Here is a 19,553-nt window from a genome sequence, read left to right as displayed (position 1 = left end):
ATGGTTACAAGGAATACGAATATGACATCAAAAACCTCGATCCGTGAATGAAATGTTTAGTTTGAGAGTTGTTTGTACAGTTGTACAGAAATGGAAGAAAATCCGAGAGGGGAAGGAGAGAGAGGTTACACGGGAGTGTGGTATGGGTGTGTGTGTGGTCCATATGGTAGCCAACCAAAACAAAAGAAAATAAAATAAACCTAAGTTCTAATTGGGTCCAAACCATTAGGACTTAACATATTTGGTCCACATCCAAAACAAATCACCCACAACATCAACTAACGTCCAAGGGAAAAATAGTCATTTCACATTGTCGATAAAAATAATTCGGGACGGGCTGTCACAATTACCACAAATTTAATAATCAATTTATTTATAATTTCAGTTTATGAACAAGTTTCGTAAATGCATTAAACATTATTAGAAGGGATTCCTTTTAGGAAAAATTACACATAAAGTATACTTTAAGTACTTAATTGTATATTGAGACGAGACTTTTTAAACATTTCAATGAGAGGCAAAAGTTAAAACATGTGAAAAATGACATCATTGTCTTTTTTTCCTCTGGAGTGCAAATTATAAAATTACCCTTTATAATGGAAAAGTTTCTTCGACACTTCTATTTCTTCAACTATTTCTCATTTCTCTCTCTTTCTCTATTCAAGAAATATTGGTTCAATTTAATTATTCGTTGAGCTAATTTCTATTTGAACTAATCAAACATTCGATTAGATTTGAAAAAAAAAATCAATTTAATCGGAAATTTCATATCTAATTATGTGGTCCAACATTTATCCAGCTTTTTTTCAAAAATGTTTGGATTTATAAGTTTTAGGATTCGAATAAGACAATTGCATTTGCAACAAGGTTTATTATTATAATTGCCATTATTGCCAATCTTTTTCAGTTTGGACTTCCAACAAGGTTTATTAGTTAATTCATATCCTGATCACTATATAATGATTCAGTGGGGCACTATTTGAATGAAGGGTAGATGCACCAAACTAGTAAATGGTTTCTTAATGAATGAATGACTTGTAGATCTGCGACCTCTATGCAGCGTACCATTCCATTTTCATTCCCAGTTGGACAATTAAAGTTTCCATGTAGTTTTAACTATTTTTTAGACGGGTAAAATTCCCTTCTTTCTCCCTTTTCAAGTTCAACGTGCCTTGAAATTGGATCAAAGCTTTTTGTTGCTGCTTTATATTATATGATATTCAAATAAAAAAAACAATTCATCGAAGATAACCTTCTTTTTCACAAATTAACAAGAAACCTCTCAGATCTGGTTCAATTTTGTTCCAATTTCTTTTATTTTTTTCATTGATTCGATGTTTGGGTCGTGTTACAGGCACAAATTCCTAAATTTTTTACTTTACTTTCTTCCTCACTTTTTCAGCAGCCACATAGAGCACAAACAAAAAACCGGAAAGGAAAAGCAAAAGGCACATATAGATGAGCAATGAAGAAGCCCTTGAAGGAGTCCTAGTGAAAGAGGCAAACACTGAACTGAAGCATGGCAAACTTCTTGGCTGAGTCCTTAACCTTAAAGTAGCAGACGTTGACACGGTTGAACTGATTCTACAAAAATGGTAGAAGACGGGTTAAACTGATTCTGAAAAAAATGGTCAAAGACTAATTGAACTGATTCTGCAAAAATGGTCGAAGACGGGTTGAACTGATTCTGCAAAAATGGTTGGGGACGGGTTGAACTAATTCTGCAAAAATGGTCGAAGACGTGTTGAACTGATTCTGTAAGAATGGTCGATGACGGATTGAAATGATTCTGCAAAAATGGTTGGGGATGAGTTGAACTAATTCTGCAAAAATGGTCGAAGACGGGTTGAACTGATTCTGTAAGAATGGTCGATGACAGATGAAATTGATTCCGCAAAAATAGTTGAAGATTGTTTGAATTGATTCTGCAAAAATCAGTATTCTAAAAATCGGCCTAGGTGGTTGCCTAGGCGCTGGACGTCAATGGATGGCCACAATTAACTCCTACTCGACTACAAAATCGAAAATAACATTAGGCGACGCCCTAGATAGGATTAGGTAGGACTAGGTGGAGACATACAAGTTTGGGCGGAGTTGGGTGAAAACAAATCGGGCATATAAGAAGACGCCAGAATCTTCAAATTTTGTTATTGCAGAGTCGGTCTCCATGAAGAAAAAGATAACTCTGTTCTCCAAACCTGACTTTAATTACACGATTTCGGAATTAGATCCCCTCATTGGGGATCCTGGGGATCAATGAATACCAATTGTTCATCAAAGATCGTGCAGCCACAATTTTTTCCTTTTTTACATTTTTCACATAAAACGATGCTGCTTTACTTTTGAAAATATAAAAACCATGTAATTGTGACCGCACAATCTTTGATGAACAGTTGGTATTCATTAAAGATTGTGTGGCCATAATTTTTTCATTTTTTACATTTTTCACGCAAAATGTTGAAGCTTTACTTTTGAAAATATAAAAAGCATGTAATTGTGATTACACGATCTTTGATGAACAGTTGGTATTCATTGATCCCTCGAATCCCCAGTGAGGAGATCTGGAGAGGATCTAATTCCCACGATTTCAATTAAGATGGTCCCACCATTTTTTCTCTATAGCAGCAACCTGCACGTCTTCTTTGAAATGGTCCCCACCATTTTTTTTACTACTTTTTATTACTTCATTTACTTTCTCAACTTTTTCTTCCATGGAAATCCAATGCATTCATGGGTGCTTTGCTATTGTTGAATTGAATTTCCAGATTCTGTCAAAATTCATGCCATTGAATTTTTTTTTTTTTTTTTGAAGAAGAAGAAGATTAGGCAAAATAGAAGACGCACACCTAGTGACACTTCCAAGTTCCATGTATGATGTTGGTATCCCTATATTTGATTTCTTATATGTTTCTACAGTTTGTTATAATCCTTCAGAAAGATGTGTACTTATGATTGAAGGGTTTTTTACCTTTAACACAATTGTAGTATTGATCCATGATATGTGGAATCTGATTTATGACATTTGTATTTTAATTAATTGTTGTTTCTTTTATGGCAGGCAACAACTTCATGAATAACAAAAGTCAAATTGCGAATGAGAGTAAGAAGGGAAATTCCAATATCTCAGAGATTGTTGAGGTAAGAATCTCAATATTTTGTTTGTCATCAACTATATAAATTATTTTTTTTTTATTTCTTTGGTTTTTTATGGAAGTTATGTTTAATGATGATTTATGTAGACGATCAGTTTCTTCATTGCTTCAAAATATATGTTTTGAAATTTTATCACGAAATTTATTTGTTCTTGAAATTTCAAGTGTATGTGATTGTGTTGTAACTGATTAACTCACTGTTTGTTTGATCTAATTCTCATCCTATTTTACTATTTGTTTGTTTTGGTATTATTAAATGCTGGCATATGAGTAGCACACCTAATCAAGAAATTTTTATTTAATTACATTCTCATTTGTTAAGATGCCTTCTATTCATTCTTTTTCTTCAGTTTGAAAGTATTATTAAATGCTGGCATATGAGTAGTAAACCTCTCAAGCCTTATAGAGATGAATTATCAAAGTTTCTTGAATATACAATTGAAAGTAGAGATATATAGACAAAAGTGTATAGTATTTATGATGTACATCTTACATCTTTTTCTATGATGCCTACAACTATCAAGTATATCTAGAATTAATAGTTTCAAACAAAGTGTTCGTGTCTGGCATGAAGACTAAAGTGACAAACTTAAAGAAAACTTTATTGTAATTTCTTAGTGAAGACCGTAGCTTAATACTAATTGCCAACCTGTTTGCAATAATAATTGGATAGTTTAATTTCTCTTATTTCAATTTTAGTCGTTCTCCAGAGTAAGTGTGCATACTATTTTTCTAGCTATAAATTTGTATATGTTTCGCTATGTACTTTTTTTACATGAAAAAGCCTTTTTTGAAATGCAATATGAATTACATGGTATGTGGACAAAATTCTATGAAGGTATAAACGACTTTTGGCTTACGAGATTGCATAAGGATTGCTTGGCTAAGGAACTTGAAGATTCAAGACTTTTTAGTATTTTGTCCCGTTTTGTTGGTGTTTGAAATGATTTGTTTTAATGCATTTTTCTTCTAAATTCCTAACAATTCGTAATCTAATTGTATCATTTCTTTTTGTTAATTCAAGGTTTTAGAATAATTGAGCTGGTCATCTCTAATGTTTTTATTTCATTGTCATTACCAATTAAAATATTATGTACAAATGTTTAAACTTGCAATACAATATCTATGATAATGTGATTTGAAAACAAGCATTGGCGTTGTGGCGTTATTGAATAGACAAAGCAGTTTGCAGGTGGAATGAGAAAGTGTAACATATATCAAGAAAAAAAAATAGTAGATATACTATGAAGCCACAAACCTTTCAACTCATTTTAGCAATTTTTTCTATGATAAACGGCAAGGAAAAGATGATATATATGAAAATCTTGGTTCCTTGCTGTATTTCTTTCTTTATTAATTATTAACCTTTTCAAAGGTGTTATCGTGCGTGTAAAGATTCTTTCTTTTCTTACACATTTTACACGCGATTTAATTATGTTTTATTTCCTTTTATTTGCAATGTATGTTGTATTTTATTTTAAGGGAAGAGGAAAATATATATATATAATTGATGACAAACAAATTAAAGAGATTCTTACCTTTAAACAATATTTGAGATGTGAGAGTTTCCCTTATTACGTTCATTCTCAAGCCATCAATACTATAATTGTATTAAAGGTGAAATGCCTTTCAATCATAAAGTGCATATCTTTGTGAAGAATTATAACAAATTGTAAAAACATATAAGAAATTAAATATAGGATTACCAACATCTTACATGGAACTTGGAGGTGTGAATGCATGGACGGAGCTGGCTTAGGCCCAGCAGGGGCGGATGCCCCCCATCAATTGTTTTTTGTTGAAAAAATATACTCTTTTTGACATACCCCGACTGAAATCAGGGCGTGCTGGCCGTCACCTGGCCTGGACCACTTCCCGGGCTCCGACTTCATCGTAGCACAATATTGTCCGCTTTGGGCCCTCAGCACACCTTCACGGTTTTGTTTCTGGGAACTCACACGAGAACTTCTTGATGGGTTACCCATCCTGGGAGTGCTCTCACGCGCTACTCGCTTAACTTCGGAGTTCCCATGGAACCCGAAGCTAGTGAGCTCCCAAAATGCCTCGTGCTAGGTAGGGATGAGAATATACATATAAGGATCATTCCCCTGGGCGATGTGGGATCTTACAATCGACCCCCCTTAGGAGCCCGACGTCCTCGTCGGCACACCACAGCTAGGGTTAGATTCTGATACCAAATTGTCACATTCCGGCCCGGGATGGATCACTTCTCGGGCCCGACTCCACCGTAGCACGATATTGTCCGTTTTGGGCCCTAACCACGCCCTCACGGTTTTGTTTTTGGGAACTCACACGAGAACTTCCTGATGGACAAAACCGTGAGGGTGTGGTTGGGGCCCAAAGCAGACAATATCGTGCTACGGTGGAGTTGGGCCCGGGAAGTGATCCGCCCTGGGCCGAGATGTGACAATTTGGTATCAGAGCCTAACCTTGGCTGTGGTGTGCCGACGAGGACGTCGGGCCCTTAAAAGGGGTGGATTGTAAGATCCCATATCGCGCAGGGGAGTGATCCTTATATATATATTGGGAAGTTCTTGTGTGAGTTCCCATAAACAAAACCGTGAGGGCGTGGTTGGGGCCCAAAGTGGACAATATCGTGTTACGGTGGAGTCGGGCCCGGGAAGTGATCCGCCCCGGGCGGGGATGTGACAATTTGGTATCAGAGCCTAACCCTGGCCGTGGTGTGCCGACGAGGACGTCGTGCCCCTAAGGAGGGGTGGATTATAAGATCCCACATCGCCCAGGGGAGTGATCCTTATATGTATATTCTCATCCCTGCCTAGCATGAGGCCTTTTGGGAGCTCATTGGCTTCGGATTTCATGGGAACTCCGAAGTTAAGCAAGAAGGGGGCTAGAGCAATCCCATGATGGGTGACCCACTGGGAAGTTGCTCGTGAGTTCCCAAAAACAAAACCGTGAGGGAATGGTAAGCCCAAAGCGGATAATATCGTGCTACGATGGTGGAGCGGGCCTGGGAAATGATCCGCTCCAGGCGGGGATGTGACACTTTTTGTTGCTTGTGATATTAGTATTAACTTTTTTTTATGCATTATTGCCATCGTTGAAAAGCATATTCAGCCATAAATTTTTTGAAGATCAATTGGGAAATTGGATGAAAGATCAATGGGTGAATGATAACATGATTATTTTTTATAGAGAGAGATTTGATGGTATTAGTAATGAAGTTGTCATGCAACGTTTCAAAACATGAAACGCGTATAGAGTTATTGTAATAAGTTGTATAAAAAAAAAAAACTTATGAATTGATATATAAATGTTTTGTTGAGTACATTCTTGAATTTTTTTAATTTGTGACTTTGTTATTTAAGGATGCCCCTATCCATGCAGATCTCTAACTTCGTCCTTGCGTGAATGGGTGAACTTCTTTTCTGCCTAATCTTCTCCAAAAAAATAATAAAAAATAAAAAAATTTAATGGCATGAATTTTGACAGAATCTGGAAATTCAATCAAGAATGGCAAAGCACCCATGAATGCTTGGCATTGGATTTCCATGGAAAAAAAAAGTTGAGAAAGTAAAAGAAATAATTTAAATTGAAACGATAAGAAGAATTTACAAACTGAATTTAAAGAAAAGAAGTGAATAAAACAAAAAACCTTATGATCAGACCATTAGAGACTTCATGCTTTCGGCAGCAATCATGGAGAAACAATTTTGAAGTGTGATCCATAACCACGGAGAACGATGAAAGCACTTGTAATTATAAAAAACAAAATAATGATTTATAATTGAAAACTCAAAAAATAAAATATAGCCTAAAAAGTAAATTTAAAGACCTGCACCGCAACATTTCTACATTTGAATGAAAATTTAACTTCATACTCAAATCAAACTCCAAGAAAAGAGAAGAAAAAAATGTAAAAAACTTGATACCGAAAGACTGAGCTAATCTAGATTTTGCACGATAGAGAAAAATATAAACCCAACCGTAATTGCTCATAGCAGTTTAAAAAATGACACCCATATTTATCCTCTCCTCTTTTGAACGGTTTTACCATTTGGTTTGGATTATCTCTTTATTTTTTATATATTTTATATTTGTTTTGGTTGTGAAGAAGACAAAAGGGTATTTTAGGGTTTTCAAAATGTTTCATCATTTTGGTCTTCTCTCTTTATTTATTTATATATATATATATATATATATATATATATATATATATATAAATATAATAAATTTACTTAAATATGCCTAATACACCTAGATCCCCACCTAGCAACCTAGGCGCGAGGCCCCATCCTACCGCCCGACTAGCGCCTAGCGTATTTTAGAACCTTGGCAAAAATGGTTAAGGACGGATTGAACTGATTCTGCAAAAATGGTCGAAGACTGGTTAAACCGATTATGAAAAAATGGTCGATGACAGGTTGAACTGATTCTAATAATAAAAGATACAAACTAATTTTATATATAGTTTCAAAACTGATTATGTAGAAATAGTCGATGATGGGTTGAGCTTGTGGCATATATTAATTTTGTTGGAGTTGTGAGAGTTGGGTTCTATTAACAGCCCTAAAGCCTTAGGGGTATGATTGGTATTTTAAAACATTGTTTTCATTTTTTTGGGGTAGGCTGGGCTTCAATTATTTTTATGTTTTTGTCTCCCCGTGACATGTTTAAAAACTAGTGGAGTTTTTTATAATATAGTGAAATTTTTTGTCTCTAAATATAAAGCTCCATTTCTTTGAAGTATAAAGTTATAGAATAAGGATCCTCCTTGTGAGGATTCAAATGATTCTTTAATCGTATCTGTTCATTATAAATCGTGCGGTCAGTTTTCATCAGATACTATTTGTGTTCAATTTTAAATAAAACTTTTAAAATGATTTCTGACCGCATCATGTACAATAAATGGACACGATTAAAAGATTCTCGAGATTCTGACTAAGAGGATCTAGAGATGACCCTCATTCAAAGTTAAAAAGATGTGGGCTTTTGCACTCTTTTATTTCTATGCACATTCATATTCATTTTTTTTTATCTTTATATTGAACAAAATTAAAGAAATCAAGAGGCGTGAACATATAATCCATACACTTATTTTTATTTCTCAATACATTTTCAAATTTCATCTGTCTAATCAAATGAATTAAAAAAATCAATAAACAAAATTATTAAGGTTGTGGGATAAGTCAAATCCCAATATTAAAAATTTTTTTTCCTTCAAAAGGAATTCTTTTTACTTTTAGTTTAATGAAAAAACGGCTTGTACCTTGTCAAACTCAGAGTACTTCGAATTTCTAGTTTTTACGAGCAATCAGAATTCGGATTAACTCTCTCTATCTCCCTGTCTCTCTCTCACTTCACCGGTTCGGAAACTAGACGCAAATCACAGAGAAGCTTCTTCCTTCAGCTCAACGAAGCATCCGCCATGATTTGATCCCCAAAGCCGCCGGCATTAATCTGACCCCCACAACCAGGTTCATTTCTCTTCCGCTCCTCTCCGATTCCACCCGTTTCGAATCGGATCCTGATCATTCTTTATATTTTGTTTCAATTCCGATCGGTTTTTGTTTGTTTGGTTCTTCGAAATTGAATCTGAATCTGATTTGTTCGTTTTTGTTTACAGAATGGCGTGGTTCAGTGGGAAAGTGTCTTTGGGGAACTTTCCCGATCTCGCCGGGGCCGTGAATAAGCTCCAGGAGAGCGTTAAGAACATCGAGAAGAATTTCGATAGCGCCCTCGGGTTCGAAGACAGAGAGAAAGCCGAATCCGGCAATGAAGGTACTTCTCAATCTCACACATTGTTCATATTTGTCTCACTTTATCTATTTTTCTGTATCTTGTTACATGAGTATTATGATATTGCTTATTGGGTTGAAAAATGAGCTACATTCTATGCTTCACTGAGTAAAATGGTGTCATGGTTTGTGTTAAGCAACTTAAAACTGCTTTGCTCAATCAACCCAAAAGGAAAGAATGCCGTCTTTAGGGCTTATATGGATTGCATTTTCGGTTAATGGTAAATTGTGATTTCTCCCAGTGCGTTTCTAGGAGATGAGTTTTGTTTTTGGTTGGAAGTCGTGTACACTATAAGCGGCTAAAAGAGATTTTAAATACTTGAAAATTATTCGGTAGCTATTTATGTTCTCTGAGTCTCTATTTTGGACGGAAATTGAAACGTGATATCCTCTCTATATGTATGACAGCTTCAGGATTATGGCCTTCATCTACTGAAAGGATTATGTCTTTTATGGGGCAACAAGATGAGGAAAGTAATGTTGAATCATCAGAGAAAGCCGGGTCTTCTGAGTTTCCACCTAAGGTTGACAAATCACCTGGGGAAACTGAATCTCTACAGCTAACATCTACGGTTGAGGAGAAAGAAGGGGCCAAAGCTGAAACTTTGCAACAATCTACAACTGAACAGACGGCTGCTAAAGAGGAAAATGAAGTTGTCAAGGAAGAAAAAGATGATAACCCTGTTACGGTTGTGGGGGAAACAAGGACTGTGATAGCAGAGTCTGAAAAATCTGAATCTGAGTCTTCTTCAGTGGCAGTTGAACAACCTGAATCCACTGTTAAGAATTCTGGCCCATCAGATTCTGTTGATTCTCAAGAACACAACACGATTTCTATGGTGGGACCCTCAGAAAGTTCAGAATCATCGCAGGAAAAGTCAGGATCTGTTGATGCGGATCAAGTTGAGGAAACTAGTACTGCTCTGCTGGGTGAGGCACATGGTGTAGTCGATGTGCATGAGAAGTTGGATGAACATAGACCACAAGTAGAGAAGGATGGACATATGACGCAGGTTGAAGAGAATGTTGATATGATTTCTCCAGTCGAAGCTGAGTCATCGACTGATAGTCAGCCTAGAGGTTTGGATGAGCCCTCCTTCTCAACGGAGGAGATTCACAGTGTTGGTAGATCTTCTACTAATCAACTACCCGATGTGCATCCTTCTGATGATGCTTTGGATACAGTTTCTGAATTGGTTTTGAAAGAGCAAAATGCTGTTGTTGAGGAACCTGAAGTTGATCAACGAGCTGATGATAATGAAGCTGACGTTAAAGAGCAGCATTTGAGCTCGGGAGAAAATGCATCTGGCTCTTCAGATGCTTTGATTGAATTGGAGAAGGTAAAGATGGAGATGAAAATGATGGAAGCTGCATTGCAAGGAGCTGCAAGACAAGCTCAGGTACACAATGAAATGAATACGTAGCATCTTATTTGAGAGCTTTTAATACTTTGACCATTTGTTTATTGTTACTGTCAGTTTAGTGGATAGACACTTCAGACACCGCTGCTGAACTTCTTGACTAAATCTATTTTAATATATTAGTGGTGTCTAGTGTCAATATATATATATAGGGTGGTGCTATCCACACACCCCTTTTTTCCATCCACACACCCCCTGTTTAGTTCTTTCCTTTGATCCTCTTCATTTCATTCGATCCAGTGACACACACTTTTGACGCACATTCTGGCACACATTTTTGTGGGGCCCACTCCATAATGTGTCCACTCCATAATGTATTTCAATGATCCGAATCGTCTATCTTTTAGGTCTTCCCTCAAAGATCACGTCTGCCAAAAATTACCCAAATCCGAAACCATATGACCGTTGGATTAAATTTAGCGTTTGTTTGTAGAACCGTATTCGGCCATTTTCTTCATTACAAATGAATGTGTTACTGTTTTGGATTTGTCTAATTTTTTGCAAGGATGATCTATGATGATGTACTAAAATATAGACATTTCAGGTCGTTGAAATACATTACAAAGTGGGCCCTACAAAATGGGTGTTAAAAACCTATGTCCCGGGATCCTAATCCTATATATATATGTGTGTGTGTGTGTGTTTATGAAAGTTGGATAGTTAAGCTGAAAACCTCGCATTTTCAGGTTACGTGTCTGTGTTGATTTAGGAAAAAGAAACATTATCCATTTGTGTATATGGGAACTAGATAAGGTACCTAAAAATACAAAAAACAATAATAAAATTTCTTATGCTGTCTATCCATTGTGGTTCTCTTGGTGCATTTATGTTTCATTGTTCATGTTCATTTCATTATTTGTCTTCTGTTCTGACATCTAATATATTTGATTGCTTTTCCAGGCAAAAGCTGATGAGATTGCAAAGTTTATGAACGAAAATGAGCAATTAAAAGCAGTGATTGAGGATTTGAAAGTATGTGTATTTGTACATTTTTCATTCTTTGTTATTTTGGGTACATTTGATAATGACTTGTTCATGTATATTTTTTCTTTGATTTGTTCACACTTGGTGTATGATGCACTTGTATTCGCTACCATCTTCCATATATAGCCTTCTCTTCACATTTGTTTGTCCGCAAATAAGGCCAATTTGGGAAATTCTCAGACACAGGCAGTTTTCCCATTGGCTTGTCACTGAAGCATTTATTGAAAAAATATGGGCGAAATTATATCAGCCACATTATGCTAATTCTTCGTATCATTACTTATGTTGATTTATTATTTTAAAATTTAAATGCATTATTCTATCATTTGTGATTTATTTATTTTTATGTAAATGAAACTTGAATGCGTATATTTTATTTTGATTATTCATTTTGTATAGTGGGAATCATTCATGATGCTTTATCATTTTCAGTGTAATTTATCATGTTATGGAATTATAAGTTACCAGTTTGCACATACAATCTGATGGTTGTCCTTATTTATACATTTGATGTTTAGACAAACTTCTAGTCTTTCTTGAAACCAACCATGGCTGACTGGTTCACCTTGTCATTATCAATTTATTATTTTTCCCCGAATTGCTTTATTAGCCTTGCAGTTTTGCATTGTAATAAAGTACGTTTATTATAGATTTTCACATTTTAACTGGTGAAAGTAATTGGACAGAGAAAATCCAGTGATGCAGAAGTTGAGTCTCTGCGAGAGGAATATCATCAAAGGGTTGCAACACTTGAAAGGAAGGTAGTTCTTCCAAAAAATTCTTGTTTAAAGTTGTGCTGGGATTGATCTAACTGTTAACTGTGCGCACTATGTTTTTGATCATATGCTAACTTGGATTTTGTATTGTTTGTTTAAATCCTTACTGCTATTGTATTGAATTGATATTTTATATTCCTTTGTATGATTTCAGGTTTATGCTCTTACTAAGGAAAGGGACACACTTAGGCGGGAGCAGAATAAGAAAAGTGACGCAGCTGCTCTTCTGAAGGAAAAAGATGAAATAATTAATCAAGTTATGGCTGAAGGTAAAAATATTATTTTCCCTCCATATTTGGTTCAGTTTACTACATATTCTATATATTTCTTGACAAAAATGTATTGGATTTTTTTTTAATATATATGAAGCTAGTCTGCTTATGTTTAGGTATAAATGTTTTCTTGCTAGTTCCCAGATTTGTCAATGACTTAGAGCAGTTCTATTAAGTTTTCTTGTACAAGATGGAAATTTATGGAAGGAGTCTTTGTCAAAGAAAAAATTTATTGTTAAGTATTCTGGGAAACTGATAATAATCCGGTTCGGATACTTGATCAAAGTGATTTGGTTAAGGTTGCTGCATTGGTCATTATGTGCATTTTGAGTTGTTCCAATGATCTACAGTTGCTTTCATGATATTTCTTGAGTAAGATTGGTAAAGTACAGCTTTCAATAATTTTTTTCTTTCTTAGTTAGATATTGCTTCATGGATGACTTGATCCGTGTCAATGGAGCAAACAAACTACAAAGTTGTAAGGATGAGAAGGGCTACTTGGCTTTAGTGTAGGGTAGGAATCATAATACAGCAGTTTACAGTTGCTTTCATGACATTGGCTCAAGTAAGTTTGGTTATCATTTTTCTTAGAATATGGCTCCATTCTGTGTCGATGGAGCAAGCAAATAACAAAATTGTGAAGGATGAGAGGGGCTACTTCGCTTTAGGGTAGGGAGGAGATGATTGCATAAAATGTAGATAGAGAGCAAATGACAAATCGGACAAAAAGTAGGCTTGGGATGGATTGTGAAAATCATTGCATCTTCATTGATTTGAAAGGCAAAAATGAATTTGGCCCTTAAGCATTAAGAATTTTTAGTGAGCTGACTTTTTCTGGAGTCTTTAAGAACATCTCTCTCTCTCTGTGACATTATGTGTAATTCATTGATATTGTGTGTTATCTGCTAAACCAGAGGACTTCTGACTAGATTTCATATTTCAATCATTATGAAAATTCCTTCATATATTCAATTTTTGTACCAGGCGAAGAGCTTTCAAAAAAGCAGGCTGCTCAAGAGGCTCAGATTAGGAAATTAAGGGCTCAGGTATGCCAGCAGGTCTACTTATTGTCTGATCTTTCATTCTTTAGTCCTTCACTGCTAGCTATTCTTATCTTTTTCTACTGAATACTAGATCAGAGAGTTGGAAGAAGAGAAGAAAGGGTTGAGTACTAAACTTCAGGTAATTCAAGTTAGAATCTTTAAAATTGTGGTTCTCTGATTTAATTTTTCAAAGTAAACTCTTTCAGTCATCATAGAATTTGAAATGACATTGATGTTATGACACTTAAATTGGTCAGCCCTCGTTTTTCTTTCAAAGCTGCAAGGTTGAAACAATCAACTATTTAACCAAAGGAACATTATTTTTCTCACTCTTATGTTTATATGGTAATATACATATGGATAATTAGTTTGCATCTAGTGAATGGTCTTCGTTCTTTGGTGCAAAAATGGCTGTCATTAGTACTATGTATGTGGTTCTTCCTTCAGGTAGAAGAGAATAAAGTAGAGAGCATTAAGAAGGACAAGACAGCAACAGAAAAGTTGCTGCAGGAAAGCATTGAAAAGCACCAAACAGAACTCGCATTACAGAAAGAGTATTATACTAATGCTTTGGCTGCTGCCAAGGAGGCAGAAGCTATGGCCGAGGCACGTGCCAACGATGAAGCCAGATCTGAACTAGAGAAGCGTCTAAAAGAGGGTGAGGAACGTGAGGCTTTGCTAGTTCAGGCACTTGAAGAGCTGCGGCAGACTCTAACTAGAAAGGAACAGCAGGTTTTTTACTTGTCTATTGTCATTGGTTGTTTAAGCTGACCTGCCAAAAGTTGTGGCCTAAGTTACCTGTTCATTTAATTTCAGGCAGTATTTAGAGAAGACATGCTTCGCCGGGACATTGAGGATCTTCAGAAACGTTATCAAGTCTGTAAAGCTTCCTTTGATTGTCGTTCGCTTTTCTTCTTATATATTTTTTTGGCTCCAAGTTTTGCAAATATATTGCAATTTATTTGATTTATGTTGTTTTTTTCTAGGCAAGTGAGCGCCGATGTGAGGAGTTGATTACCCAAGTACCAGAATCTACTAGGCCTCTTCTTAGGCAGATTGAAGCTATGCAGGTGAATGCAGAGTTGAATGCTTTTTTAGGGCATACTTTGAGAATTTTAGTGCACCTTGGATGCGGGTCTTTAATTTGCTTAGAGTCAGGCTCATGGAGTTTGATTACAGTCTTGACTCTTCGTTGTTTCCTTGGTAACAGGAAACAACTTCAAGAAGAGCGGAAGCTTGGGCAGCTGTTGAGAGGTCTCTTAACTCTCGACTCCAGGTTTGTGGAATGTCTTGGCAAGTTATGATTTAGAATTTGAAATATGTATAGGGTCATTTATCTTTAATGCTTCTACAGGAAGCAGAGGCCAAAGCTGCAGCTGCTGAGGAAAGAGAGCGATCTGTTAATGAGCGCTTGTCTCAAACCTTATCTAGAATTAATGTTCTTGAGGCTCAGGTTGGATTTCTATGGGCTGTATCAGTGGGAATTATCAAATTTTTGTCATTATTTCATTAACTTATACTGGATATATATCTCAGATTTCATGTCTTAGAGCTGAGCAATCCCAGTTAAGTAAGTCTGTTGAAAAGGAGAGACAAAGAGCCGCTGAAAATAGGCAGGAGTACCTTGCAGCAAAGGAGGAAGCTGACACTCAAGAAGGCCGTGCAAACCAGCTTGAAGAAGAAATTAGGGAACTCAGGCGAAAACATAAGCAAGATTTACAAGATGCATTGATGCACAGGGAACTGCTACAGCAGGTGATGCTTCTTGGTTCATTGATAAATATATTGTATTTCAATTCTATGAACGTGGCCTCTCTCCTCATATTTATTTGTCTGATTGTTAAGTGAAATTGCTCCATAATATTTGTAATAGCAAGAGTTGATTTGATGTATCTAAATTCTGAAGTGACTTTGTAAAAAAAAAAAAATCGGAAGTGACGAGCAAGGAAACTGAAAAGAAATTGTTGAACCATATGTGCTTAAATTGTTTAGAAAACTCCCATTGTTTCGGTTCGATTTATTCCTCTCCTCAGTCGCAATCTTTTAATCTTGGCAGTAAGAAACAGAATCCATTAAAACAAATAGGCAGTAAGACACAGGAACTTCTCCTGATAGTGTTAGAAATAGTTTATTATTATTAGTATTTTATTTCGGTTACAAATTATGATTAGTATTTCATATTTGATGCAACAAAAAAGTTATTCATACCAAAAACAATGTGTAAAAGGCAGAAGCAGTTGATCTGAAACTAATCTGAGCATACAAAATTGAGTTCCTTGTTCAGTATATAACATTGGTGATCATTAGCTTTCCTGACTTAGGCTTTTGATTTTGACAGGAGGTAGAAAGGGAGAAAGCTGCTAGGTTAGAGTTGGAAAAGACAGCTCATGTCCGTTCTGCTACTGTATCTGATCAGACTACTATAACAAGGCACAATTCAGCTGTAGAGAATGGTTTGATGCTTTGGCTTATGTAAATTATTAATTATGTTACATCAGTTGTCTGTCGGCTATGCTATAATTTTGTTTACTTTTAACAGGAAGCTTGAGCCGAAAACTCTCAAGTGCTAGTAGCCTGGGGAGCATGGAGGAAAGCTATTTTCTTCAAGCATCTTTAGACTCATCCGATGGTTTCTCTGAGAGGAGAAATGCTGGAGAGGCAACCATGAGTCCGTACTATATGAAGAGCATGACACCTAGTGCTTTTGAAGCTTCTCTTCGTCAGAAGGAGGGTGAACTAGCATCTTACATGTCTCGTTTGGTGCGTATTAATTTCAAGCTCCTCATATACAATAATGTCACTGAGATCTACATCGCATGTTATAGTATTGTTTGCTTTGATAATTAATATTCTGAATTAATATTCCAGATTAATTTAGGCGTTACACCTTGAAAAAAACAAAACACTAAAAGAACTAGCATGGAACCAGCATGGACTCTTAAGTCCCCTAGAAAATGTTTGTTACTGTGTTTTGTCTAATACGTTTTTCATCAATTTTACTTCAGGCATCCATGGAATCTATTCGTGATTCTCTTGCTGAGGAGTTAGTCAAAATGACAGAACAGGTGAGTTTGAATCTGAATTAATTATTGTGTGGAGGTATCTTGCTTATAACTGAGCTAGAGATTGATCATGTTGCTGCAGTGTGAAAAGTTAAGGGCAGAGGCTGTCATGTTGCCTGGTATGCGAGCAGAGCTAGATGCGCTAAGGAGACGGCACTCTGCTGCACTGGAGCTAATGGGCGAACGCGATGAGGAGGTACATTTAAGTTTCAATTTTTTACCTATAAATTGTCTAAATGATTCATGTGTATGACATGTAATGCTCGGCCTTTAGAGATCTTGAAAAAGTCGTTTAAAACTTAAAGTGTAGCTACTGTGTGCATCGATGGGTTAATAAGTTTTCTTCAGGTGTCAAGTTTATCAAATATAGCAGCAGTTAAATTCACAGCTAATAACATTAATTCAATTGACATTAACATAATAGGAATATTATGTTTATTAAGGAGGATTCCCCAAATACCTAAAAGAGGCACAGAGATCGACCGCTTATTACTATATACAATTTTATTTACTTGTTTTGGCAAACAAATGCGATGGTAGATTAGATAAAGCCTCCATCTATCCAATCTAAACTAATTTTTTTCCTTCTCCAAGTTATACAGCACGAGTCTTGACTCAATTAAGTTTGTCTAAGGAGGCTACCTTCACTTCTCTGTTTAATAAAATGTTAAAAGAGAAAAACAGAAGCAGCACTAGCTGGAATAGATTAAAAGTGCATAGAAAAAAACTGATTTAGAATTAAATTTTAGCACTCTCTCAGACTCACACTCCGTCTCCTAATTTCCATCCGATTTATAAACTTTGAAAACGAGAGAGAGAGAGAGAGAGAGAGAGAGAGAGAGAGAGACCGTCTTAGTATAGCACATATGACTAGTTGCACCGATGGGAAGATTCCGTCTCCCTTTCCTTAATTGTCATTTTCCAATTATTCTGTTTATCTACTTTTAATTTGGGAAGCATGAAAATTGATATTCTACGGCTAGTCCTGATTTTAAAGTGGCTGTGTGTGCCTAGCTGGAGGAACTTCGTGCGGATATTGTGGACTTGAAGGAGATGTACAGAGAGCAAGTAAACTTGCTTGTCAACAAGGTAATATTGTGCTGATTGAAGTCCGATTTTTCTCCCCCTAAAAACTCATGATGTTTGTTTTCTAATGTTATACAATTATACATGCCCACGTATATCTACAGATCCAGATAATGAGCTCATCCGTTGGAGCCTAAAAGGTACGTTATAGCGCTCGTCTACTAATTCATGATCTTCATGGTCATATATAATGTATACTGGGTGAATGGGAATTGTTTGTTCAAAGATGTACTCTCGGGTTCCGGGTGTCCTAAAACTTTGTTTTGGCCAAAGAGTTCGGTAGCAACTACCGAAAGCGTAATACGCGCCCGCGCTTGTTAAACATGTATGTAATTTGGGGGAATTGCTGTATAGCATGAATCCTGGTGTCAGATTTTGCCAGGTTATAAGGTCTCAAGTTTTGTGTTACTATATTTACCCACAAATAATATGAATTCAGATTTATTTTTCCCCACTTTGCCCTACGGGTGTTTATTCCCACCCAGCATTCATGCTTTTCCTCCCCAACCAAAAGTTTGAGCTCCCATGTCCTTTTGAATTTGGGCCCTTTGAAAAATTGTGACTTCTCAAGTTTGGGCCACTATGCGGGCATGTAAAATCTCTCACCACAATAAGTTTTAATATTGTTTGATAATTATTTTGTTTTTAGTTTTTCAATTTTCTGAAAATTGAAAATTTGTTTTGTAATAACTTTCGGTTTTCAGTTTAAAAAATATTGAAAACTGAAAGCTAAATTTAGAAAACTCAAAAAGTGGTTTTGGAGTTTTTTTTTTATTTTTTGAAAATTGAAAACTCAAATTAACTACGAAACAAGTTTCTAGTTTTCAACTTAACAACAGAGTGAAAAAGTGAAAACGAAATAGTTATCAAATGATCTCTTTAATTTTATAATAAGCCAATTTGCTTCTATTGTCAATTTTGGAAAAAAAATGAAAGGGCTGTTTGGTATTTTTTTGGATCAAATTTTTTATTTTTAAAGGTGATAAATATAGCTGAATTACTTAGTTTCCGTGAACATTTCGCAATCTTGATCAAACACATAATCATAATAATAATAATTCCCATATAGTTATTTCAATGATGGCACCAAGGTTTTCTAACTACGTCAATCGACATCTCGACAGAGATGTGGTACCGAATGAAAAAGCAAAAACCCCAAGGAAAATGTCTTGTCTTCTTTTCTTTACAAAGTCTTTTAATTTTTCAATTGTTTTCGTTTGTTTTAATCGATTTGACGGTCAAAAATAAAAAATAAATATGTGAGGTGTAAAAAAAAAAGTGTGAAAATTAACTCTTAAGCATAAAATGAAAACTAATTTTGGTTTTTGCTAGTCTTGAACATGCTGTTAAAAAATGTTAGTTGCGATTAAGTTGTTTCAAAAAAACATTTTCATCAAATAATATTTGAGTACAACAAATAAGGTTCAAACTCACGTCATAGTGCATGAGCAACACTGCTTTCTACCATCATAGTAGAGGGCCACTTGCCCGTTGTATGGTTTGATATGCTTTCATGGAAATAAGATTTTGAGTAACTAAAACATTATCGAATGATATGACAATTTAATCTCTAAACAATGTTACTTTTATGGACAATTAGCTGGAATAATCAAATTTTGACATTCGATTGCATAAATGGTTAGTTTTTAGCATGTTGTGATTATATCATCGTTTTACAATTGTTATGTCATCGATATATGATCAATATGTCGTCATTACAAATAATTAATTATTTGTAAAACTAAATGTCAACAACTAATCACTCCAGCTAATTATTTAACGATCAAAATTGATAATCTAGTAAAACATTGGATGACTTGATTATTTAATCTCTTTATATTTCTTTTCTTAATATTGAAAGATGTCTGAGGACACTTTCCAGTGGAATGACATAAATGTTTCAAATATATTTCTCTTTTTTTTTTTCTTTTTTTTTTTTTTATGAAATATAATTAGATAAAAGATAATGCTAAAGAG

The 19,553-nt window shown here is 35.4% G+C and overlaps 1 protein-coding gene across 2 annotated transcripts; it reads left to right on the top strand.

Moving 5' to 3' along the window:
* Window positions 1-8,416: 8,416 nt before the first annotated feature.
* On the top strand, window positions 8,417-18,027 carry LOC137707898 (golgin candidate 5-like). 2 transcript variants are annotated; one of them, XM_068446838.1, is made up of 20 exons: window positions 8,417-8,611; window positions 8,761-8,915; window positions 9,347-10,332; window positions 11,254-11,325; window positions 12,024-12,098; window positions 12,268-12,382; window positions 13,370-13,431; window positions 13,520-13,567; window positions 13,876-14,160; window positions 14,245-14,304; window positions 14,415-14,498; window positions 14,639-14,704; window positions 14,783-14,881; window positions 14,965-15,183; window positions 15,767-15,881; window positions 15,968-16,188; window positions 16,434-16,493; window positions 16,573-16,686; window positions 17,505-17,579; window positions 17,681-18,027. In XM_068446838.1, the coding sequence occupies exons 2-20, from the start codon at window positions 8,762-8,764 to the stop codon at window positions 17,711-17,713; spliced, it is 2,943 nt and encodes a 980-aa protein (XP_068302939.1). In that variant the 5' UTR covers window positions 8,417-8,611; window position 8,761; the 3' UTR covers window positions 17,714-18,027. The 2 variants fall into 2 exon arrangements, with proteins under 2 accessions (XP_068302939.1, XP_068302938.1); XM_068446837.1 differs by having other exon boundaries at window positions 9,341-10,332.
* Window positions 18,028-19,553: the final 1,526 nt, after the last annotated feature.

The sequence above is a fragment of the Pyrus communis genome, chromosome 11 (assembly GCF_963583255.1).
Source record: "Pyrus communis chromosome 11, drPyrComm1.1, whole genome shotgun sequence".
Taxonomy (NCBI): domain Eukaryota; kingdom Viridiplantae; phylum Streptophyta; class Magnoliopsida; order Rosales; family Rosaceae; genus Pyrus; species Pyrus communis.
Note: the sequence above shows the minus strand (reverse complement) of the source record. Positions and strands in the feature narration are given on the sequence as shown.